The sequence below is a fragment of the Geotrypetes seraphini genome, chromosome 3 (genome assembly GCF_902459505.1).
Source record: "Geotrypetes seraphini chromosome 3, aGeoSer1.1, whole genome shotgun sequence".
Lineage (NCBI taxonomy): Eukaryota > Metazoa > Chordata > Amphibia > Gymnophiona > Dermophiidae > Geotrypetes > Geotrypetes seraphini.
In genome coordinates, this window is record NC_047086.1 from 357,945,729 (window position 1) to 357,972,216 (window position 26,488).

At 44.4% G+C, this 26,488-nt stretch overlaps 1 protein-coding gene across 3 annotated transcripts in view; it reads right to left on the bottom strand.

Moving 5' to 3' along the window:
• Positions 1–26,488, bottom strand: part of RAB3GAP2 (RAB3 GTPase activating non-catalytic protein subunit 2) — a 191,409-nt gene that overhangs the window by 67,805 nt on the left and 97,116 nt on the right. For all 3 annotated transcript variants that reach the window (XM_033936867.1, XM_033936866.1, XM_033936865.1), the window contains 6 exons: positions 24,075–24,218; positions 22,641–22,723; positions 6,021–6,085; positions 5,851–5,941; positions 2,419–2,546; positions 1,112–1,325 (listed from right to left, as the gene is read on the bottom strand). In XM_033936867.1, coding sequence (XP_033792758.1) covers positions 1,112–1,325; positions 2,419–2,546; positions 5,851–5,941; positions 6,021–6,085; positions 22,641–22,723; positions 24,075–24,218 — 725 coding nt within the window. The remainder of the gene's footprint in view (positions 1–1,111; positions 1,326–2,418; positions 2,547–5,850; positions 5,942–6,020; positions 6,086–22,640; positions 22,724–24,074; positions 24,219–26,488) is intronic.

Here is a 26,488-nt window from a genome sequence, read left to right on the forward strand (position 1 = left end):
TCACTCATCGTATCAATTTCCAGGTCGTTCATAAATATGTCGAAGAGCACGGGTCTAAGCACCGAACCCTGCAGCACTCCACTTGTGACACTTTCCCAGTCCGAGCATCGTCCATTTACCCCCCCCCCCCACTCTCTGTTTCCTATCCGTCAACCAGTTTTAATCCACATGAGTATTTCACCCTCGATTCCATGGCTCACAATTTTTTGAAGTAGTCGTTCATGCAGAACCTTGTCGAACGCCTTCTGAAAATCCAGATATACGATATCGACCGGGTTACCCATGTCTATCTGCCTGTTTACTCCCTCAAAGAAGCGCAGCAAGCTCATCAAGCAAGATTTTACTTTGCTGAAGCCATGCAGGCTGGTCCTCATCAGATTGTGTCCATCAAGGTGATCAATGATGCAGTCCTTTATCAGCGCCTCTACCATCATTCCCGGTACCAAGGTCAGATTCACTGGTCTGTAGTTTCCCGGATCTCCCCTCGAACCTTTCTTGAAGATCAGCGTAACATTCGCCACTTTCCAGTCTTCCAGAATCCTTCCTGATTTGATCGACAGATTGGCTATTAGTTGAAGCAGTTCAGCTATAGCCCCTTTCAGTTCCTATAGCCCCTATGAAAGTCTTAAGAGAGAAAATCCACAAAAACTCATTGGTGACATCTAAATAACATGGGAGGACTCTCTTCACATCCAGCTTTTTCAGAATCCTGTCCTTTTTCTTTGACCACTTGGTCTGGAACGCTAGTAATCTTACCTATTGATTGATATGAAATGCTAAAACTATCTTTAGCCGAAAAATACCAAAAATAATAAAGAAATATACAGAGCGAATTATAAAGACATCTTCCAGCTCACGTCAAAAGGAAAAACTGAAGGGGTCAGCAGAGCCCTCTGGAGGAGAAGGAGGAAGAAATGTTGAAAACCTAGAATGGATTCTTTCTGCACAGCTTGCGAGCATGAGAATACCATATCGTCCAGAATAACACATCAATTGCACTAGAACATATTTTGCAGTTAAGAGAACTTTTGTAGAACCACAGCATATTGCAATTTTGGTCTTAAGCCACCAGACATTCTCTATACATTATTATTTTCATTATTCTACGTACCCAAGACTACTAGTTCATCGTCACCAGTCTTCTTCACAAGAATTGTTTCTTGTTCACATTCTAAATAATCCAGGAATGTTTTCACAGGTAACATGCAATCTTTATCCTCAGCAAACTGAACATTTGCTCGAGTGTTCTGCTGCTTGTAGTTTTTGAGTAATGTTTGCAGCCTCTCAAACTCTCTTTCATCAAGCCTCAACAATTTTGCCAATTCCTTAAAAGAATTAAAGTATAAAGATACTAGCAACAATCACAAAGCAAATTTTACACTGTTAAATACTTTAAAAAATACTACTATTATTATAACAAAAGATAGCTCAGAGGTACAAAATTTAGGCTGCTTATTCTTGTAGGTCTATTCATACTTTTAGTAAATATCAGCAGTAGTTTTCAATATGATGATCCAGTTGTCATATCCACCTCTAAATCTGCCCATTCAAGGAAACTCCTTAGGAGTTTACAACCTGAATTGGCCCAAGCATGATGTAAGCAAATGTGAAATAACGTCACTTTATACAGAATTATGAAAGTATACAAAAAATGCATGGATGTATAGCAGCCAGGGCCAAAGAGTTGACAATTGACACTACTGCTGAAAAGATTTAAACGTGGGTCAATTCAGCCTGCTGCTTTGTCTCTGACCGTGTTGCAATTAGGGGGCAATTTTATAAATCTTGAATACGAACTAAAAAGATTTTTTGAATGTGAATTAAGAAATTGACGCTCAACTTTTTAAAAATAAGTGGATAAGTACGGTAATTTATATAAAAAAAATTTAAACAAATAGGAAAGAAGGGATTATATTGCCTATGATTTAAAAAGGAACATGTGAATTGCTCACGTTTCAAACCCAATTTGGTTAATTGCTCCATATTCTGAGGCTTTTTACCCTTTTAGATTCACTTATATATTTGAATAAGATTTAGAGTGGCAGTAATTGAATAAATTAGCTATTTCAGCACGATATAACTCCATGGTGGGTGTTTTTTCTATTATTTCATAAAAATGATTAGCCAAGCAGACTTAGGAAAGTTATCACTTATTCTTAGAATTGAGCTATGAGATACCGATCTACATTTTGGAGTCTGCAATGCACTTGTGACCTGGCTTGGCCACTGCCAGAGACAGATGCTGGACTGCATGGACTTTTAAGCTGACTAAACAGGGCACAGTTGTTTATCCACAGGGAAACTGAAAATTGTACTCGTAGTATTTTAAAATTAACATTTTCAGTCTTTTTATAGCTCACATTGTTGTTAATCAGTCCTTTACTTTTTCCCGTAATCTCCACTTTGGGAATTACTCACATTATCTAAGAGTGAGGCATCTAACCGTGCATCAAATGAATTCAGCTTGTTTACTGATGCATAGAGATGCAACAGTTTTAGTTTGTGTGCACAGAGCTGTAGGAGTCCTTCATCCACACTCTCAAGATCTAAGGAAAAAGAAAGAACAGACCAACTTTAATGCTGACATGAGAGATGTTTGACTCTCCTGTCAAAAGAATACAAGTATTTTGAGAGTATTTGCTGCCTAGCACAATATCATTTTCAATGCAGTACTAACTGCATCATCTAATGTCTAATTCATCTCAGGCTATCAAAATGAGACTTATTTTTTTGCCTAAAGGCCAAAAAAAACCCCTATCAAGCTCCTTCCTTAATGAGAACAGAATTTTCAATTAACAGAACACAAAGGCTACTATGAAAGCTTGCTGGTTTCATACTAGCATGTAAGAATTTCAGATGGGCATTAACAGATAGTTAATCTCGCAAAATGATTTTGATCTGAAAATAAAACAGCAGCACAGGATGGAAAAACAGGTTATGCAAGACTAACAGTATAAAACACAGTAGACAAAATCCTAATGTAACATGTGAAATTCTTACTGTTGATAAAATAAGCTTTATCCATTAATTACTCAGACTCATTATCACACAAAAGTTTCTATCCATCTCGTAAACCAAGGTTCCACTGTATATCGCAAACTGTGTGCCACGGCAGATTCCAGGTGTGTCACAAGATGCCAACATGGAGGAGCTGGCACCAGCTGATTGCTTACAGGACATGCCTCTCATGGTGAGAGGCACATCCTGTAGGCAGTCAGCTGGTGTGGATGACTCTCCTCTTCTCCCTGCTCCTCCCCTCCTCTAGGATCCCCCACCGGCGAAGTGACAGGTTCAGGGTCGCAGCTGGAGGGCCTCTGTACATGCACGGACGTCGACGTGATGGCATTACGCCTGCACATGATGTAATCATATTGATGTCCGCGCACTTCCGGATGCCTTCCAGCTATGGCACTGGGTTTAGTGTGTTGTAGCACCAAAAAGTTAGCGGGACACTGCTCTAACAGCACAAAGTTTCATAAAGAGGAAGAGCTCCCATAGCAAGAAAAGACTCACTGCACACTCACTAAGTGTATGAAAGAAAATCTGGGACTTGTAGTAAAGCTGCAGGAAATTGGCACTGCCAGCACCCAAGCCAGTTATTCAAGTTCTATCTACATATCTTACTTAGACAGTCAATGATTGACAGTGTCACCAATTATGCTGAAGGGATAATTCTAATTTTCAACTACCTTTTCATTTACAGGTTCATGCTTCATCATATCCATTTGATACATCTGTGCAGCCCACCAATATTTGTATGAAATCAGCTTAGTCAACACTTTTCTATACCTTTATTGCAACACTAGTGTTTAGGCCCGTTACATTAACGGGTGCTAGAATAGATGTCTTTCTTTCTGTCTCTTTGCCTGCCCCCTGTCTCTTTCTTCCTTTCTTTCCGTCTCTCCCCCTGCCCCGTCTATCTTTTTTTCTTTTTGTCTCTTTCTTCCTCTCTCCCTCTCGCTGTCTATCTTTCTTTCTTTCTCTCCCACTGTCTATCTTTCTTTATTTCCTTCTTTCTATCTTTTTTTCTGTCTCTCTCCCTGCCCAGACCCTTACTGAAGCCGCCTTTCAGCTGTGCCAGCTAAGGGATCCCTTGCCCTTTCCTCAATCCAGCTGTGGCCAGTTGCCCGCACACACCTGCCTAGCTACAGAATGGGCAAATGCGTCCCGTCTCCCTTTTGGACCCCGTTTGCACACCCTTGGTGCTGGATCGCCACCTGATGCTGCTCCGCAGGAAGCTCACGAACTGCTGGGCCATGGCGAGCCAAACCGAGCCCCAGCGTGCACTTCTGCACTCCTCTGCGCTTTCACTTTCTCCAGGGCAGGGGGGGGGGAAGGCTCCTTTAGCCCTAGCTTGCCAAAGTGCTGGTGGCCCACCCCATCCATGTATTCTCTCTCTCCTACCTACCTTCCAAATGCCTGCTTCTCTCACCCACCCAAAGCCTCTCTCTAGTGGCTATCCCATGTTTTTCTTCTCACCAACCCAGGCCCCAACTCCAATCCCAACTCCCCCACCCAAATATCATTCTCCTCCTTGTCAGGGGGAAGTGCTGTGGCAGTCTCTTGCAATCGATCTGCCTTTTATTTCTAAGGATGGGACATGGTGGTAGATGATGTTGGTATTGGAGGAAGGTTGAAGACAAAAACTGGCCACATTGTTTGGACCCCTTTTAAATGTCCAACACCACAGCCTCCAGATGCTTTTCGCTTAACAATCACGTCTTCAGGATTCAGCAGACTAAACTTGGTATTCTGGTTATATTCTGTTACTAAGTCTGCAAAGACCTTTGTGATTTTCTTCTATGGGTTACCACTTTGGTGGGGGGGGGGGGTCAGCCGCGGACATTGGGAGTTTTTGTTGCTGCTTGGGGGGAGAGAGAAGTAATGCCCTTCCCTGCCACAACCGGAAGTGCTTCTTTCCCCCTATGTGCCAGCGATTGTTTTTCTTTTCTTTTGGTTTTTTCGGCAGACAGAGAGAGCGCGGGAGTAGCCGCCGTGGTCATCATCAGTGGCTCTGATCCCTAATGCTGAAGACTCTTCACGCCAATAACCCACTGTATTTCACTATATCTCTCATCCAGAGCCCTGTGATACACCCAAGATGTTTGACCATCTACCCATTCCCTCTATCTTCTGAACTTGTTTAAAATTCATTCACAAAAATGAGGGGCTCTTTTTCTTTACTGCTCTGACCCTCTAGAATACAGTACCGTCACTCTTCATACAGAATCTTCCTACAAGAAATTAGATTCCTTTCTGGCCTGAAGATCCACCTATTCACACAAGCCTTTAGACACCCAGTAGGGTAGAGCTTTTGCCTGTCTTTTCAAAATACGACTTTCCTTTCTTGCATTTTGTCTGACTTCATTCCATCTTTTCTGTCAATAACCTGGGGATTCTTTCTCCCTTGTTTTTATGTAAACTATTTTGATTGGTAGGCCCTGAAAGGTGGTATATTAAGACCCAATAAACAAACATGTCATATGTCCTGCTTGGCCTTTATTGTTCATTTCAAATTACTTTTTAGTATGTTTTGAAAATCTACTGGTGCAAACTCAAAAGTCTAGCTCCAAGGAGTTAAAGGGAAAACTGAAAACACTGGAGAATAGACTTGAGATCTGTTAATTCTGCCCTGCTTTAAGATAATGTTACTTCATGAAAAAGTGGAGAAGGACAATGTTGATAGGCACTTAAATTTTTGTCAGCAAGGTCTTATTTTAACAGAAAAATAATTCATATTGAATAACTCTCTAGCCTGCCTTATAAAGGTCACTGTTCATGAAAATAAAGTATAAAACCAATGAAACTGACAACCCAATTCTTAAGGCCTGAATACTTGCATGCACTTACCCTGGGTTTTCAATGTATCCATCAGCGTCTGGGTTATGTTTGTCAGAGAGCAGAGTGACAGGCGATCACTTGCCAGGATGCTTTCTAGAGCCTGTCAGAAATGTTAACCAGATTAAGTCAGTTATGAAAATAACAGAGCAACAACACAAGCGCACGATTTTCAAACTTACTTGTTTCTTTGTTGCAGGATATTTAATATCCAGAAGAGCCTCCTTAACTTCAGCTTCGAGAACTTCTATCAATATAATGGAATTATGAAAAAGAGATTAGGTTCTTGCCTTGCTAATATCTTTTCTAGTAATTAAGTGTGTCATTCTGGATGGACAGGTAATATCCCCATGCTTACGAGCTGTGCAGAAGGAATCCATGCCAGCTTTTGAATCCCTCCTCCTTCACTAGAGAGCTTTGCTGCCCTCTTCAGTTTGTACCAAAGCAGGTGATGCCCCGTACAAAAACACATTTGAAGAAGAGGTAAAGGAAACTCCCTGAATTACAACTCTGTTCTACTCTGAAATCATAACAAAACATTGCCATTGAACAATCGAAACAATGAAATAATCATGCCAAACAGAAACATTCATGGAGCTCAAGTATTAACCCGATATGTTATAGCAATAGATTATTCTTTATACCCTTAAGGTCTGACTGACATCCAAATATCAGTTTGGACTTGAACTATCTGATTGACACAGGAGGCAGGTGCAGGAGATAACTGACAGGACGTATGTCACAAAGGAAGCTGCAGCCGCTTTGATTCCCAAGGCCAGCACTTCAAAATGTCTTTTAAGAATTGCATCTACTCTACGATCCTGGATATCCTTTAATACCACAGATACTTCACTTGATAGGGATATGTGTTTGGTTACTTGTACTACCAAGGAATCTACCTTGGACTGAGCAAACAGCTGATGAAGCTCCTGTGCCTTTGGATACAGACAAGCCATTGTCTTGGCTACTTTAAAGGACCCTTCAGGAGAATCCCAATACTCCTTGACTAATACACAGATATCAGGATTTCAGGGAAACAAAGAAAATTATGCTGTCACTCCACTCATTATACAGCAGGGAGCAGAGGGGACCTGTGGGAGTTCAAGTTTAACTCCTGCAGAGTCAGCAATAAGTTCCAACAGAGCCAACGGTCTGAACAGCCAGTGGACCATGGGGTCACCCCTTTGATTGAGGGTCACCACTGTATCTAGCGTACATGCACCTGTTTGCAACTCTGCATCTCCCGACAGGGAGCGCTCACTCTGTGATAGTAAGGGCATAGAAATAGACCTCTCATCATTTGAGTATTCCTTGGAAAGGCCAACCGGATCACTGGAAGCCCCAGCCCCCTCGTGTGTCTCCAGGTTCGCTGCCAGATGTCCCCTGGGGATCTCGTCCATTTAGATAAGCTCTCCACATCAGATAGACAAATTCCAAAGAAAATGCCATATTAAGCATCACGGAGTTTCCTTCAGCTTGTGTCTCTTGGGCTCTGTAGGCTCCACATACTTAGGATGACCGCCATTCCAGGGCTCTACAAGAGATTTATTCCCAACTAATGGACCACCTGACCATTCCTCAGCCCTGGAGAGGAAAAGGGAGGCTATACAGACTGCTCCCACCCTCCTTCACATGCTATGTGGCATTTGGCACAAGGGTGCTCTTCAGGTACCCATCCAGCACAAACCTGGTTGAATTAAGGGTAAAGGAGTCTGAGGACTCCATTTCTGCCAGTTTTGAGGCAAAACAAGGTGATTTGAAGGTTCTAGAGAACTTTAAAAAAAGTTTTTAAAAATCAGGAAATCCAAGTTGGATGGCAGCAGCAACAGCGTTTTGGCACCAACCCAACAACCCAGCAATAAAGGGATTTTAGAGGTGGGGAAACTTAAGAGAAGGGACAGAAACCTGAAAAACTGGTTTTAAATACTTCTGTGGTGGATATGTGCTGCAGCCTGCCTCAGCAACTAAAGTAGCTGGATTTGGGAGAAGAAATCACTGCCTCAAATGGACCGCTCCTTAAATGCTGAATATTTGGGCTGCCAGTTAGACTAAAGTCAGACTGAGCCTTGAACCCCCGCAGACATGAAAGGGGGAAGGAAAAACACAACTGGCACTCTGTGGAGCCCTACTGAACCCCCTACAGATGCCTGGCAGCCTGAACTCAAGCTCCTAAGACCCTACTACAAGAGGAACAGACACCGAGCTCCAGAAAAGTTTCTGCATGCTGGCAAACAGGTACCACAGAGAACATAAGAATTGACATCGCTGGGTCAGACCAATGGTCCATCATGCTCAGCAGTCTGCTCACACGGCGGCCCTTAGGTCAAAAACCAGTGCCCAGAGTCTAGCCTTATCTGCATATGTTCTGGTTCAGCAGGAACTTGTCTTGAATCCCTGGAGGGTGTTTCCCCTATAACAGACTCTGGAAGAGCGTTCCAGTTTTCTACCACTCTCTGGGTGAAGAAAAACTTCCTTACGTTTGTATGGAATCTATCTCCTTTCAACTTTAGAGAGTGCCCTCTCGTTCTCTCTACCTTGGAGTGGGTGAACAGCCTGTCTTTATCTACTAAGTCTATTCCCTTCATTATCTTGAATGTTTCGATCATGCCCCTTCTCAGTCTCCTCTTTTCAAGGAAGAAGAGGCACAGTTTCTCTAATCTCTCACTGTATGGCAACTCCTCCAGTCCCTTAACCATTTTAGTTGCTCTTCTCTGGACCCTCTCAAATAGTACTGTGTCCTTCTTCATGTACAGCGACCAGTGCTGGACGCAGTATTCCAGGTGGGGGCGTACCATAGCCCGGTACAGCGGCATGATAACCTTCTCCGATGTGTTTGTGATCCCCTTCTTAATCATTCCTAGCATTCTGTTCGTCCTTTTCGCTGCCGCCGTGTATTGCGCATACGGCTTCATCGACTTGTCGACCAGTACTCCCAAGTCTCTTTCCTGGGTGTCTCTCCAAGTACTGCACCAGACATCCTGTATTCGAAGGAGAAATTAGGTTCTTACCTGCTAATTTACTTTCTTTTAGCTTCTCCAGACCAGTAGAGGTTAACTTTACGATTGGGTATATATCTAATCATGACCAGCAGGTGGAGACTGAAAACAAAACTTTGGGACAGTATATCCTAGCCCCTCCTCTCTATTTCCCTCAGTCTGCCGAATAGCCAAGCAGAACCAAGAACTGGAAAACAACAGAGAGAAAAAACAATACTCCGAAAGGAGTAACAAATAACATACCCAAAAATGCTGTTGGAAAATGCAGAGGAGAAATTCCCGAAGGAAGAAGGTCCCCACAGCTCGCCAGCTAAGCCAGCCGAGCCACAGCCGCTGTTCTTCAATTCTCCCCGGCCCTAGAAAAATACTAGAACCCGCAGCAAAAACCAAAAACTGCCCGCGCAACAGCCCCAACAACAACAACAACAGACAGGGTGGGGACCTCTACTGGTCTGGAGAAGCTAAAAGAAAGTAAATTAGCAGGTAAGAACCTAATTTCTCCTTCTTTAGCACTCTCCAGACCAGTAGAGGTTAACTTTACGATTGGGACGTACCAAAGCAGTCCCTCTCACGGGCGGGACCCCCGAAGGGCTGATACCAGAACACGCTCACCGAACACCGCGTCCCGACGCGCCTGAACATCTACCCGATAATGCCGAACAAAGGAATGCAAGGAGGACCAAACCGCAGCCTTACAAATATCCACCGGAGGCACGAGCGACGACTCAGCCCAAGAAGCCGCCTGACCCCTAGTGGAATGAGCCTTGAGAAACTCCGGAACCGGCTTCTGACTCAGAAGATAAGCGGAAGCAATCATCTCCTTGATCCAGCGCGCAATAGTAGCCTTAGAAGCGCCAGCCCCCCGACGAGGACCCGCCAGAAGCACAAAGAGATGATCGGAGCTCCGAAAATCCCGGGTCCGCTGCACATAAGCATGGAGGACCCGACCGACATCCAACTTGCGCAGCTGTCGTTGCTCAGAAGAACCCTCCCGACTACCCAAGACCGGGAGGACCACCGATTGATTGACATGAAAAGGAGAAACTACCTTCGGCAGAAAGGAAGGAACAGGCCGCAAAACAACCCGCTCCTTCGAAAACTCCAGGAAGGGAGCCCTACAAGAGAAAGCCTGTAGCTCCGACACCCGTCTAGCGGAAGTAATGGCCACCAAAAAGACCGACTTCAGCGTAAGGTCCTTCAACGAACAGCCATCCAACGGCTCGAAAGGAGGGCGCACTAGAACAGAGAGAACCAGATTGAGATCCCAAGAGGGAATCGAGGGCCTTATGGGAGGCCTGATCAACTTGGCCGCCCTAAGAAAGCGAATCACATCAGGAATGGCTGACAAACGCTGACCTGTCACCAGCCCCCGAAAAGCCGACAGGGCCGCCAGATGAACCCGAAGAGAAGACCAGGCCAGGCCCCTATCCAGGCCATCCTGCAAAAACTCTAGAATGTTAGGCAGAGAAGCGCGAAAGGAGACCACTCCCCGCGCTCGGCACCATTCCTCAAAAAGACGCCAAACCCGTACATAAGCCCGAGAGGTAGAAAGCCTCCGGGACCCCAAAAGTGTAGAGATCACCTTGTCGGAATATCCCTTCTTACTCAGGCGGCCCCTTTCAAGAGCCAAGCCGTAAGACAAAAGGGAGACGGGTCGAACATGGGAATGGGACCCTGCGTCAGAAGATCGCATCCGAGAGGCAGAGGAAGAGGATCCGCCACCAGATGCCTCACCAGATCCGCATACCACGGACGACGAGGCCAATCCGGAGCCACCAAGACCACCAGCCCCGGATGGCGAACAATGCGAAGCAGTACTCTGCCCACTAATGGCCAAGGAGGGAACACATACAACAGCCCCTCCGTTGGCCACGGTTGGACCAGAGCATCCAGACCCTCGGCCAGACCGTCCCTGCGACGACTGTAGAAGCGGGGTACTTTGGCGTTGCCACTTGTAGCCATCAGATCCATCAGGGGCTGCCCCCAAGCACGCACTAGCAACTGAAACGCCTCGGCGCCGAGACACCACTCTCCCGGATCCAAGAAGTGACGACTGAGGAAGTCCGCCTGAACGTTTTCTACCCCGGCAATGTGAGAGGCCGAGATATCCAGAAGATGCGACTCCGCCCAAACCATGAGCCGAGCCGCCTCCTGCGCCACCAGAGTGCTCTTGGTGCCCCCCTGACGATTGACATAAGCCACCGCCGTGGCATTGTCCGACAGGACTCTGACCGACTTGCCCAACAAAAGGGAGTGGAAAGCCAACAGCGCCAGCCGGACCGCCCTGGTCTCCAACACGTTGATCGACCAGGAGGCCTCCTCCGTGGACCAGGTTCCCTGAGCTGAGTGACCCAGGCACTGGGCCCCCCAACCCAGGAGACTCGCATCCGTAAGGAGCACCGTCCACTGCGGAAGATCCAGACCCACCCCCTGAACTAGGTGAGGGGTCCGGAGCCACCAACGCAGACTGCAGCGCGCCAAGCCTCGCAGGGGAACCGGAACATCCATCCCGTGCCTCTGGGGAGACCACCTCCGGAGCAGAGCATACTGGAGAGGACGCATGTGGGCCCGCGCCCACCTCACCACGTCCAGGGACGCCGCCATCGACCCCAGGACCTGGAGGAAATCTCGCGCCCGAGGACACCGGGACGCCAAAAGCAGGCGAATCTGAGACTGCAATTTGCTCACCCGGGCCTCTGGGAGGAAGACCTTCCCCAAGGAGGTGTCGAACAGCACCCCGAGGTACTCCAGACGCTGAGCCGGAACCAACCGACTCTTGGAAAGGTTGACCACCCAGCCCAGCGACCGGAGAAACTCCACCACCCGAGCCGTCACCCGGGAGCTTTCCTGCAACGACTTGGCCCGAATTAACCAGTCGTCCAGGTAGGGGTGTACCAGGATGCCCTCCGACCGCAAGGCTGCCGCGACGACCACCATCACCTTGGTGAACGTCCGGGGAGCCGTGGCCAGCCCAAAGGGAAGCGCACAGAACTGATAGTGCCGACCCAAGATCGCAAAGCGCAGGAAACGCTGATGAGAGGCCCGAATAGGAACATGCAAGTAGGCCTCCGTCAGATCGAGAGAAGTGAGAAACTCCCCCGGCTGAACCGCCAGAATGACCGACCGCAGCGTTTCCATACGGAAAGAGGGAACCTTGAGAGCCCTGTTGACCCCTTTCAAATCGAGGATGGGCCGAAAAGTCCCCTCCTTCTTGGGCACCACAAAGTAAATGGAGTACCTGCCCGTGCCCCACTCCGGGGGGGGCACTGGAACTACTGCCCTGAGATCTAGCAAGCGCTGAAGGGTCTGGCGAAACGCCAGCGTCTTCCCAGGAGTCTGACATGGAGAAGCGAGGAAAAAATCCGGCAGAGAGCGGGCGAACTCCAGGGCATAACCGTCCCGCACCACCTCCAGGACCCACTGATCGGACGTGATCTCGGCCCATTTGGGAAAAAAGTCGCGCAGCCGGGCCCCCACCGGAACCAAGGGGGGCGCCGGCAAGGCGTCATTGTGCAGGACGGGAAGCGGGGGAACCGGCGGAGGGATTCCCTGCCCCCCGACGGGCCCCCCGAAAGGGCTGCATGCGCTGGAAGAACCGACCCCGGGAAAACCCCGGAGACTGGAAAGAAGCAGCCCCACGCCCAGGGCGATACTTGCGAAATTCCCGCAAACGCCCCCGGGCCGCACCACCCCGAGACGCCGGGCGGGCACGGTCCTCCGGCAGACGGGGAACTTTCGAGTCCGACAGAGTCTGAATCAACTTATCCAAGTCCTCTCCAAATAAAAACGACCCCCGAAAGGGAAATTTAGTAAGCTTAGCTTTGGACGCAGCATCCGCCGCCCAAGCGCGCAGCCACAACACACGCCGTGCGGCCACGCCAAAAGCCATGGACTTAGCCGAGATCCGCACCAAGTCATACAGAGCATCCGAGAGGAATGAGGCAGCCATCTCAATCTTCGCTACCTCCTGATCCACCAGAGACCAGTCGTCAGACTCTCGATCCAAGACCCGCTCCGCCCACCGAAACACGGCGCGAGCGACCAGTCCCCCACAAATAGCCGCCTGGACCCCAAAGGCAGAGACTTGAAAATTTTGCTTAAGGATGGTCTCCAATTTGCGCTCCTCAGAGTCCCGCAAGGCAGAACCGCCCTCAACAGGCACGGTATGCCGCTTGGAAATAGCCGAGACCACCGCATCCACGACTGGCGAAGCTAACGTAGCCCGATCCCCTTCAGGAATGGGATACAGGCGAGCCATGCTGCGCGCCAGCCGAAACGGCGTCTCCGGCGTTTTCCACTGCTCAAGAATAATATCCCGAATATCCTGATGCATAGGAAAAGAGCGGGAAACGGAACGGATCCCTCGTAACAGAGGGTCCCCCGCACGCGGAGTCTCCGGCGGCGCGTCCTCAAAACGCAAAGCCGAAGAAACCTGTTGAATAAGGTCAGGCAGCTCATCTCTCTGAAAAAGGCGCACCACGGACGCCTCGTCACTGGAGAACGGGAAACCCGACAACCCGCCGCCAGCTTCCGTCCCCTCCAGAGGGTCCTGGAATTCCTCAGAAGGGTCCAGGTCCTCCTCCAGACCGACACGTTCCTCCGACCACAAATCCTCGTCCCACGACACCCGCGGACGCTTGGACAAGAGAGGCGGCGGAGGGGACGTCACGTCAGACGAGAGAGGCAAAGCCGCAGGGAGCGCGGAGGAAACCCCACCCCCCGAGACCCCCTGGGCGCAACCGGGACCCCCAGCCGCCTGAAAATAGGCTTTGCATAATGAAAAGAAAAAATCAGGGGAAAAACCCCCCGAGGGTCCCAAGGGACTCCCTGCCACAGCAGGGGACCCAGCAGAAACCTGCCCCTGCTTAGCCAAAACAGGGGGAAGGTCACCTGAGGTGGAAGACAAAATGGAGGGGCCAGACAGAGAAGATGGCGTCTTTCCCGCCAAAACAGCTCCCTCCATAGCCTGCAGCGGCTGAGAGACCTGAATAGTCTCAGCCGCTAAAACAGGCAAGCCGGCATCAGCTGTCAAAATATCAGCTGAGAGGGAATCCTCTAAAACCCGACCGTCGGCGGCTCGGGGAATCCCTCCGTGGGCGGACGGAGAAGACCGGGCTTCTCCACCGTTCCCTGCCGACTCGCGAGGCACCATCGGCGGGGAGCTCTGGGCGCCTGCAGCCGCTGCCGACGGAGCTCCTCCACCGCACCGGCCTGAACACCGCTTGCACAGGCCGGCCGCGAGTGCCTCGCGTCTGGAGCACAATGAGCACTTTTTCCCTTTAGAAGTGCTCATTGCTCCATACGCGACCTAGCTGTAAAAAAGTGCCGGTTAGTTGAAAAAATACAGTAAAATACAGTTTTCTTAAAGGGATACAACCCTCCAGACCAGCACTACCTCAGGATTTTTTTTTTTTTTTTTTTTACAGAACAGACTCCACAGGCTCTCGAAGCAATATGCCTTGCTTGATTTAGGGGGCAAGGCTTACTGCTGAGGCTCCTCTAAAAAAATATGGGGAGGTGGAGGAAGTGGGGGGAGGGACCCCGCTCGTGACCCGCCGGGTTTGACACCCCCGAGGTCGGACGAACCCCCAAACAGAGTCCGTCCAAGCTCCGTCCGGCTAAAAACAGGGACAATAAACCTCTAAACAAATTCCAACAGCCCTACCAAGGGAGATGGGTACAGATCACTCAACACCTGCTGGAGACTGAAAGAAGACTGAGGGAAATAGAGAGGAGGGGCTAGGATATACTGTCCCAAAGTTTTGTTTTCAGTCTCCACCTGCTGGTCATGATTAGATATATACCCAATCGTAAAGTTAACCTCTACTGGTCTGGAGAGTGCTAAAGAATATAAGATTTTTTTACCGACATGCATCACCTTACACTTATCCACATTAAACCTCATTTGCCATATCGCAGCCCATTTCTCGAGTGTGTTTATGTCACATTTCAGGTCTTCACAATCCTTCTGTGTCCTCACTAGTCTAAATAATTTTGTATTGTCTGCAAATTTAATCACCTCGATCGTACCAATTTCCAGGTCGTTTATAAATATGTTGAAGAGTATGGGTTCAAGCACCGAGCCCTTTGGCACTCTACTCATGACGCTTTTCCCGTCTGAGTATTGCCCATTTACCCCAGTCTCTGTTTCCTATCCGCCAACCAGTTTTTAATCCACGTGAGTATTTCACTCTCGATTCCATGGCTCCTAATTTTTCTAAGTAGTCGTTCATGCAGGACCTTGTCGAACGCCTTCTGAAAATCCAGATATACAATGTCAACCAGGTAACCCTTGTCTATCTGCCTGTTTACTCCCTTGAATAAGTGCAGCAAGTTCGTCAAGCAAGAGGGATTGGCCTGCCAGCTGCAGACTTCAGTCTGCTTCTCCTTCATGCAGGCAGAGCTGGACACTCTTCGAGAGGAGCTCTGAGCACCAAAGGCAATCAAAAAATTGTAAAAGACCAAAAAAAAAAAGAAATAAACAGAGCAGATCAGAAAGACTCCTTCTGGCTTGCATGCACAAGGAAAAACTGAAGGTGGCAGCACAGCTCTCTAGTGAAAGAGGAGGGATTCAAAAGCTGGAGAGGATTCCTTCTGCACGGCTCAAAAGCATTTGGATATTACCTGTCTGTCCAGAATGACACACCTTTTGCACTATAATTGACCCTTAAACTGTACTATGAAAAATAATAAAGATGGGAAGCTGCTCCTTTCTGTTTCACTCTGATTTCTTGTGTGTGAAACAAAATTGTGTTACCTAACTTCCATTCATATAATGTCCACCTTTGTATGGTTTATTCTCACAGTAATATTACTATTCATTCTCCTAACAATCTACCTCTAGAAGCAATTTGTTAAAATATAGGTTTAGGACACAATTAAAGAGTATTTTGTTAAAACAGGTTTTTCTTCTTTAGCAATTTGGGAAAGAAAAATTAAGGGCAAAGGTTGTACTGTGGTGACTCACTTTCCATTTTATTACACCTTGATTTAAATATAAAATAAAGCAAATGGAATATAGCATTGGCTTCTGTTTTGTTCAACCCTCTCCAAAGTGACAGACTGGGTACAATTTTGTTCTATACACTATCCCTAGGCGTGAGGTCCAAAACAGAGGTAAATTAGCACAAACAGTGATTTCATAAATTGAATTCTGTAGCATATACAGAGCAATTGCAATCGTACAAGCAGATTTACAGTACTCCCCTGAAACTCGCAGGGGTTCCATTCCAGGAGCACCCGCAAATTTCAAAAAACCGCGATAATTGGATGACGTTTAGGGGAGGCAGGAGAGGGCTACAGGGCCAGCTTTCTTTATCTTTGCGCTGTGCAGGCTGCCCGACTTTGGTGATGCGCTCTGTTTTGGGATCACCCCTATCCTCCTCTTTACTGCTGAACCCCTGGAAGGGAAAGGTGCAACAGAACAATCTTGGATGCTGGAGAAAGCGGCTGCACAGAATGCTGGGTATTAGCAGCATGGGAGAGAAGCACGCAGGGTAATATTAAAACCAGTATATTTTTGAAGAGGGAAAAAACCTGCAAATGACTGGGGCCGCGAACAATGAACTGCAAGTTCGTGGGGGAGTACTGTAGTTGAATCTGGCAAAATACCCTAAAAAAACCCTTTCATCCCCTCCCCTCCCTCCCTCCTTCTTGCACAACTGCTAGTCACCTTTTCCTATGTACAGAAGATGAACTGTTGATCACCTAATGAATGTCTTAAGGCTTAGGGGCTCTTCCTCATGTCGTATATTATTACACACTGCTTTAAAAGGTTACATAGATATAAAGACAGTAGTGAAAGGAATAACACCAGCAAGATCTTTATTTGATCCTTGTTCCTCAGCATTAGTGAAATCTGAGGCAGAAGGGGCTATAATTTTAACCCAAATTGTTAATAAGTCACTGCAAACTGGTGTTGTACCAGAATGTTGTAAGGTTACTACTGTGAAACCTCTGTTGAAAAAACAGAATATGGACCCAGGGGTTTTAAATAACCATAGGACCATTTCAGTTATGCCAGTCATTTCAAAAATTATAGAACAAGTGGTATTAGAAGAGTTAGAAGAATAATTGGTTGGATAACCACCAATATGGGTTTAGAAAAAGTCACGAGGTTAAAACACTTTTATTGTCCACTATGAATGTACTCTGGAGAGGTCTAGATATGGGGAAAACGTATTGTATGGTCTCTCTAGACATTTCAGCAGCTTTTGATACTGTAGATTCCCTGATTTTACAGAAGAAATTACAAATGGGAAGCATAGGAGGAGTGGTTTTGAAATGGTTTTATTCCTTTTGACAGACCGCAAATTTGTGGTGAAAAGTCACCTTGTTTGCCACTCTGCCTCTCCCTGCCACAGCCATCCAGCGAAGGAAGCGCCGTGATTAAAAACAGGTACGCTTCTTATTCTACCTCTTGACTGCTGACTTCTTTGACATGCTGCTTTTTCTTATTCTATTGCCCGGCATGCCTAGGAATGGTAGGGGCTGCTTGTAGAGGTAGGGAGGGGGGGTTGGGGGAGGGTTCTGTAGGTGGGGAAGAGGGAAGGGAGGGCTGGGGGTTTGTAGTCTCCAGGGCCCATCAGAGTCCAGGGCACTGCTGTGCTAGGTATAGTCTTAGATACTGTATTATATAGCTTTATTCTGGCTTGGGGGAGGGGTGTCATGGAATGGGCGGAGGTTGGGTATGTGATACTGATGATGTCTGCATTCATTGTTTTGTTCTGTTGTTCTTTACTCTATGCTTTTGGGGGGTCTTGTTTTTTTCATTCTTGTTCTGCTGGTATTAAGTGTTTCCCATGTTAGAGGTGGAACATATGATATTCTTCTAGGGTGGGCAGGGGGGCTGGATTCTGTTAATATGGAAAACTTTGATGATCTGGATTTCCCTGCTTACTGCTTATTTGATTTGTAATCTCTTGGTATGTTTGTTTGTCTTCTACAGCATGCTGTTTTATTATCATCAATGAAAACTGTTTAAACCTAAAAACAGGTACTGGGGGGGAGCCCTGCCTAGATTTTAAAAAGGAACAGGGGGCCCTGCCTGCCTGCCTGTCCTGGCCTACCACTAGACCACCAAGGAGTGTGGGATTAGGTGCAGGGCCTGGCAGGGAGAATTTGGTTCCAAATGTTTATTTTTCTTGTTTTCCTCCTCTAAATCTAGGGTGCGTCTTATGGAGTGAAAAATACGGTATATACTTGGATAGTCATCTCTAACAATGCAACAACATATTCTGCATGTTGTTAAGGGAGTTTTTATGCAGATGAAGATACTTTCTAAAGTAAAATCGATGCTGTCTGTAGTGGATTTTCAGATAATAGTATAAAGTCTTGTTATTTATAAATTGGATTTTTGTATTGCGTTATTTATGGGAATGACTAAATCCAAAATATAAGCTTTATAAGTAGTGCAGAACACAGCTGTTAAAATGATTAGTGGAGTTTCCTGCTTTGAACACATTTCACCAGTGTTGAAAGAGCTACACTGGTTGCCTGCTACATTCTGCATAGAATATAAAATTTTGACAATTATAGATCAGGTAACATATGGAAAGGCACCACGGTATTTAGTACAAGTGTTGAGGAAGTATTTACCATCTTGATCTCTGCGTTCAGAATCTACAAAGTTAACACTTGAGCATGTACATGATAAACATTATTTTAAAAAAACAAGGATGACAGCTATCTCTGTGGCTGGTCCACAGCTATGGAAAGGCTACATTAAGGCTGTGTCAAAATCTGAAGTCTTTCAAGAAACTCTCAAAAACTCATCTATTTGCCAAAGCATATCTGTAGATTTTGTAGATTTTTTTGTAATTTAGGATTGAAGATTTTTGGAAATTTGTTATATAATGTTGTAATTGAAATTATGTATGCAATTATTAATGCTGTAATCCGCTTAGGTATTAAGCGGAATAGAAATTTTTTAAATATATAAATAATCTCATCAATAAACAGGAATCAAAACTTCACAGATCTAGGTAAATTAAAAACTTACATAAATCCAAGAACAAACGTACTGTATTGGGAAAATGGGCACTGGTTGCTGAAAAGGCAACAGTTTTTCCAAGCACACACAAAACTTTTTAGCAGAACTATAGTGTAATAATTGGGAAATAAAAATGTTTGCTCTGGTACAAAGATATAAGTCATAGAATTGTAAAATAATGGGAGTGCCAACAATTTGGTGGTATGTGATAAAACCCCGGCAAGAACAGTCCTCAGCATTAAGTGGCAGGTGGTATAGACAAATCTAGTATGTTTATAAAGTCTCCAGCTGCAGCAGCAGTGTCAAAAATTTTCCATTTACCCTCAATATTGACCTTCAAAATTGCCAGTTATAGAAACATAAATTGGATAATAATAATAACTTTTATTCTTATATACCGCCAAAGCAGTAATAATTCAAAGCGGTTTACAACAAGAGAAACTGAACTATCAGCAACATGTACAGATCATCAGAATTACATAATAAGCAAAAAAAAAAGTTAAAAACTGTAAAACCTTAGGTTACAAATCGATCAAACAACTGCATCTTTACTAGTTTTCTAAAAGAGTGGTGAGATGAAATACATGTAATAATTTTGCCCAACCAATCATTCATTTTGACTGCCTGAAAGGCAAGAGTTCTGTCCCAAAATCTCTTAAAAATGACAGGCTTTTACTGTTGGATAAGCAAACACATGAATTTTGCGTGTGGGCTTATTACAACGGTTCAGGAGAAAGTGGGAAACCAGGTTGACTGGCGACATTCCAAATATTGATTTAAAACAAATGCAGGCAGATTTAAACAGAACTCTTGCCTCCATCAGCAACCAATGTAATTTTTGGTAGTAAGGACTAATATGCTCCCATTTTTTCAAACCAAAAATCAACCGTACTGCTGAATATTGAATAACTTGAAGTCTTTTAAGAGTTTTCTTGTAGGTTCCCAAGTAAATTATATTACAGTAATCAAGAATGCTTAATATAGACAACTGAACTAATAAGCGGAACGAAGCTGCATCGAAATATTTCTTATTGATTCAGAAACATTTTAAAAACCGAGAAACATTTTCTGACTAACAGATCTGTATGTTCCTCTAGAGCAGGGGTGTCCAATGTCGGTCCTCGAGGGCTGTAATCCAGTCGGGTTTTCAGGATTTCCCCAATGAATATGTATGAGATCTATTAGCATACAATGAAAGCAGTGCATGCAAATAGATCTCATGCATATTCATTGGGGAAATCCTGAAAACCCGACTGGATTGCGGCCCTCGAGGACCGACATTGGACACCCCTGCTCTAGAGTAAGGTGTCACTCCCAAAATTTTTATAGAATGGTCTATAGGAAAATCCTGACCATTCAGAAGTATTGACGTATCTTTAATTTTGTCATTAGGGATCACCAGGAAAAATTGGGGTTTTTTTCAGAATTAATTGAAATCAATCATCCACAGTTCAATCTGGTTTAGAATACAAGATATATGATTTTTTTTATCTCAGTTGTCAAACCAGTAAGTGGAACACTAACATACCATCAAATTTGAGAGCATTTCTTCTGCTTTTAGATAAATGTAAAATTTCTAACTCAAGTAGGCATTTGTGTAGCTTGGCAAATACAATACAAGGTCATTGATCCCAGCCTTTCTTCAGCCCTATGTGATGTACATGCTCCAGACACGGGGTGGTGCTGCCTGATTCAGGGAAAATTTTTTTATTTAATTCAGCCTATTGAATCGATTTTTCAATTCAATTTTCCTGCCCAATCAGGTGGATTTTTTTAAAACGTATTTTGTAGCCTTTCCACCCCACTTTTCCCTCTCCGACCCCATGCCGACACTGTGGGGTAACAAAATAAACAAAAATGTTTTTTCCTCTGTTAGGTCCTAGTTCACGCTCGCTAACACCAGTTCTGGCAGGATACACATTTCAGATCTGACATATTGTAATCACAAAATAGAAAATACATTTTTTTTTCTACCTTCCACTGCCATAGCCAACATTTGTTTCTTTCCCACTGTCTACCATCTCTCTCTCTCTCTCTGCCTTGTGTCCAGGGTCAAATCTCACTATTCTCCTCCATGCAGCATCTTTCCCTTCTTCCCCTCCATTATGATGTGCAACATTTCTTTCTCTCTCCCTATGCACCATCTATCCCTGCCCTCCACCCTATGTCCAACATGTCTTCCTCTCTTCTCAATGCAAGACTCCCTCCCCTCCATCATATGCAGGATTTTCCCCTCTCACTCCTTTCTACCTTTTATCTCCCCTTCCTCTCGTTCACCCCAACAATTCTTGACTAATAGCTCTTTGCCCAACTGTCTAATAAATTAGATAAAAGAAAATCTTTCAGGAGGATATTTAGCCCTTGGTGACTTTTCCGATGTAGTATCATAAGGCTCTGTTGTAGACTCAGGTAAGTTCTCAGCTGAATCAAACTGTAAGTCTAAGTCAGAAAAGGGCTTTGGTGAAGGAGTGCATCAAGAAGATCGATGTTGACATTGAGCCTGGTGTTGATTCGATGACGATGATGATGCATGACGTGACACTCTTTATGCTTCAAAGCCCATGCGGGAGAGCAATGTTTTCTTTTCGAAGCTCCTGAAGAGGAACGATGCTTACTGGACTTGGCGCGTCGAGATGAGGAGGAAGAGACAGGATGCCTCAATTAACTGGAATGAGGCCTAGATGGAGAACTGGACCTGCGAAGAGATGGTCTACCCTTGGGCGAAGAATATCAATGCTGCTCTGGAGAGCCAGTGTCGGTACCACAGGACTTGGTGGCCTTATGCTCAGGCTGGGCTGGTACTGTTGGAGGCAATGTCAGGGTAAGGAGTTTAAACATATCACTCATTTGGAAAAGCACATCGAGCTTTTCACGGAATGAAAGAACTGGTACCTTTGACCTTTCTGCCGGTACCATCGGTGCTGCATCTTGCCTTGGAAAGGGTGACCTCAATGAGGATGCACAGTTCCTCATTGTAGGAGAGGCAAGGTGCAAGAGAGATCGTCGCTTGGTCGGCATCAAGGGACTTGATGCAAGGATGACCTGTGACACCTGTTGGGAAGCTGGCGGCAGTTGTTACACTGTTTCTCCTGTGCTCAGGCTTTGTGCCTCTCTGGTGGGTTTCAGCTTGGGTTTGCCAAGTCATTCATACGAGTTATTCCACATTGGCAAAAGGTTGCATATTTAATATCTTGGATCCCTGAGGAAGGTGTGTTTTGCTGAAACACGGCCCATGTTGGGTCCTCCAATGACAAATGTAGACATTGTTAATTTTAAGGTTTTTACTGAATAAAAGAAGCATCAAGAACATTGGATTTCCACAGTTTCTTTTGTTTGGATTGTCCTTTTTCTCTTGTGGAAATTTGGGTCTTCTCTTTTTGTTGTTTCTCTAGACAGTGGCATGGCTCACTCTTGCTGACAACCTATAAGTATTAGAGCTTTGCACCTTTTCCCTGCAACAATACACACTCAAATATTACACTGAAGAGAAGTGCCTTATGCATGGATATAAAGTTAAAAACTGAAAGAATAAGAGGCATTAAAATGCAAATCACCTGTAGAAATACTTTTAAATCATTTTTTAACATTAAAATGAAGCAACTCAACATGGACACTGTTTTGCAACTAAACATTGCAGCCTTAGTATCTGTAAAGGATACAAGTCATGATTTCATCCATCAATAAATATCCTGGCAGGATGAAGAGCTGTCAGAAAAGCAAGCCAACTCCTTTTACTAGAAAATGTGTAAGTCTCAAAGCCTGACTCTCCAAATACTACCTCCTGAACTAATATACCATAAGAAAAGAACTATTACCAGGATTTGGTGTTTTCATTTTTAGCAAAGAGGCCAGCTTCTTCACCAAGTGCATATCTTTCGCTCTCTCACTTTTCTTATCACTAAAAAAATAAACAGCCAAGGATAAAAGGATATTTTAAAAAATATATCTAAGAATATCACAAAATCTTACTGACAACACAATACTCTTTCTGCTTGGAAAGAAATATGTATTTAAAAAAAAACCAAAAAAACAACAACACAAAATCCATGCAAAGACAACATACACTGCCCTCACAAATATTTTGATTATATTGATGCCAAATTAAAGCTCTTTCAAAATATCAGGAAGAAATTTGTATCCTTAAGTCATCTTCCATCAGGTTTTTAATAAACCACATGAACGGAGAGAATTCTCATTCTCATTTCTTTCTACCCAATGGTCACCTTGCCTAACATCAGAGTACAGCATTCTTACTAACTGTTCATCAAAATCAAGCCCAGTATTAAAGGGGTTGCTTGTTTTAGATGATAACATTTTTCTAAAAGAAATCTATCCCTTTGAAGTAGAATGTGAATTTGTGAAATATCAATATAGGGGTCAATACTGAAAAGCACTTATGACTAGATTCTATAAAATATGATTAAAAACTAGAATTAAGCAATATTCTATAAATGGTGCTCAAAGTTAATGTCATTTACACAATTGCGCTTGGTGTTAGGAACTGCACCAAACTTTTAAGCATGGCCATTTACACCAGCTGAAACATAGTGTAAATCTTCGTGCCTAAATTAAACACAGATCCTCCTTATTATGTTTAATTAACATTTGATATACCGCTTAAGCAAATTACAGAATCTAAGCAGTTTACAATAATAATTATGTGTGCGGAAATTGAAGGAACATACCTGGTTCACCCATGACCTTGCCCCCTTTTTGGAACCACACCTAAATTCTATAAATATAAATTCCAAATAGCAACAATACTTGCTTGTAAAGATCTCAATTAGCACAAATTGGCTCATTCATTAAATTGAATGGGCAAATTGTGCGCTTGTCCAAATTTGTGCATGCAGTTTTTTAGCACCTTTTATAGAATTAGCCTGTATGTAGTCAGCAGCAGATGCCAACTGCTTGGAGTACCTTTAAAAACTATCAGCCAAAAAAAGTTATTAAATAATCAATGTTATATGTACAAGATCAAGGTGGGATTTGGGGTTGGGCAAGGGCGGAGCTTAATGATATCCAAAAGCAGTGACATTCAACCACCATGCAGGTAGCATAATTGGCAGAAATAACAGATGGTGTTAATTTAAAACATTGTGACAGCATTTTCAGATTCACACTTAAATGCAGTTTGATTGAAAATATGTTATCTTTATTTAATCAAACTCAGTAATTCATTTAACCACAAAAAGATAGCTGCCTTACATGTTTTGAGAACAAAGTAATATTCATTACACAAATCTAACCTGAGTGCTAAATGAAAAGGCACATTTATTGTCTTCACGCTTCCAGAAACAGGATCAACAAGACATATCTGATAAGTCTGTGGATGCCAGCCTTGACTGGTCACATTGTTAAGGCCCATTATTTTGTAGCCAGGATACAACAACCTAGAATGGACAGAAAAAAATTAAACATGCTTGTTTTACAAAGGAAAAATAAAAGAAACAGCAGCCAACAAGGGCAGAAATTTATGAAAGAAGCTCCAGCAATCTTTTCTTTGGATTTTATGGCATATACGGAGTTTGACGGGTTTTCTGCATGTGTACTGGGCCCATATCTAGATAAATTGTGTGAGCTGCTCTGCTGTAGGTTTGAAATGCACTTTTAGAAGTCTGCCTCTCTAGCTCTTTTTGTATTACTTTGCTTACAGAGGACATGCTTGCAAGTATGCCAGCTAAAAAAGTACAAGAAAAGATATGAATTACTGCAGCAGAAACACAGAGGAGCTTCTATTTTCTCTGTGGTCAGGACTATGAGAAATGAAAAATAGAAACCATGAGAAATGCAGGAGGAAAAGAAAGATTAGATTCTTACCTTGGTAATCTTTTTTCTTGTAGATGTGTCTAGTGATCCTGAATGCTAGGGTCTTGTATCTGAACTAGAAAACTGCTTGCAGAAAACTGTCAATCATATTTTCAACTCCACCTCCTTCTCAGGAAGCTGCTCCTGCCCCTTCAGTTTGTACAAAAGCAATCAAGTACACATTTTTTGATGTCTGTATTTTATGTCTATGGTTTATTGTGTCTTCACTGTTTTTATTGATGCATATATCTTATTATATTTATTTATTCATTTCTTTGTGATTTCAAAGGATTTTTTTTTTTCTTGTTAGGTCCTTTTAATGTTTTATTTTATAATATTTGTTTGTAGACTCCTGATGCAGGCCATTGGCCAAAAGACAACTCACGTTGAGTCACATTGTGATACTGAATAAAGTGTTCCCATCAAATTCCATTGGTTGTCTCCTGCGCTGTGCTTTTGTGTGCACTGTACTAAAAGATATAACTAAAGGGAAACGGGGATCACAATACTGTTCTGCAACATGGTGATTAACATTATCACATCCAAAATTGTGCAACCAGCACTAACCATGTATAGAGCTCATATATAACTCATTTATAACCTTGTATATGGCTACTCATATGTCCTGCTATCAAGCAGAGATTTAAACCAATCAAACTCTATGGTTTTGAGGATGTTCCTATGAATTACCTTTATTTTTAAATTTTTTTACTCCTCTGAGAGACAGAGAAATCTTAAGGCAGAAGGCAGGCACAGGACGGGACTTCAGGACCACTAGATACATCTACAAGAAAAAAAGATTACCGAGGTAAGAACCTAATCTTTCTTTCTAGTGCAATGTGTCTAAAGGTCCTGAACACAAAAGACATACCAAAGCAGTCCCCTAAGTTTAGGGCGGGCCCGCTGAGACTGCCTTCAAAGCGGAGGACCTGAAAACAGAGTCCTTCCTAGCTGCTATGTCTGTCCTACAGAACCTGGTAAAGGTATGAAGGATAGACCATGTAGCCGCTCCACAAATCTCTTCAGACAAGATAGCCTTAGTCTCTGCCTAAGAGACAGCAGTGTGTGCTTCAATGCAATCGAAGGCCATTTACCACAGCCCATATATGTGGAGGAAATGGCCATTTTAATCCACCTAGAAAATGAGGCTTTAGATGCTGGCCTCTGTTGGCATGATTGGTCAGTTGAGGACGGGCTGATGAGGGTTTCAATGGCTGGGATGGTAAAGATGGGCTGGAGTGAGCTTTGATGGAGACTCCAGTAGATGGAACCTAAGCACACTACTGGGCAGGGCTCTGGGTTTCTGGCCCAGAAATATCTAGGAAAAAGGACCATTTAAACTAATTTATGAAGCATGTATGGTTGGGCAGACTGAATGGACCACTTGGGTCTTTATCTGCTATGTTATTTACTATGTTATTTACTATGTTACTATGTGGAAAGATGAAACTCATTGGTAACTTTGCGGTCCCGAAGAAGCACTCACTTGACATCCAGTAAATGCAACACTTTATTCATTTTCTTAGACCCTGCAGGGCGAAAAACGGGCAAACAGACTTCCAGAATGACGTGCAAGGCCAAGACTACTTTGGGTAAGGACAGAAATGTGTGCGTAAGGAGAGCCCTGCTTCCATGATTCTAATGAACAGCTCCCTGCAGGAAAAAGCTTGTAATTCAGAAACTCATCTTGCCAATATAATCGCCACCAGGAACACTATTTTGACTGTAAGATTCCAAAGAGATCCTAAGGAGCAGTACTGAGACCTTGCAACACCAAGTTAAGGTTCCAGGAAGGGAAAGGGGAACGCCTCAGAGGGCACAACAATGGAGCCCATTTAATGAAGCGGGCGACATC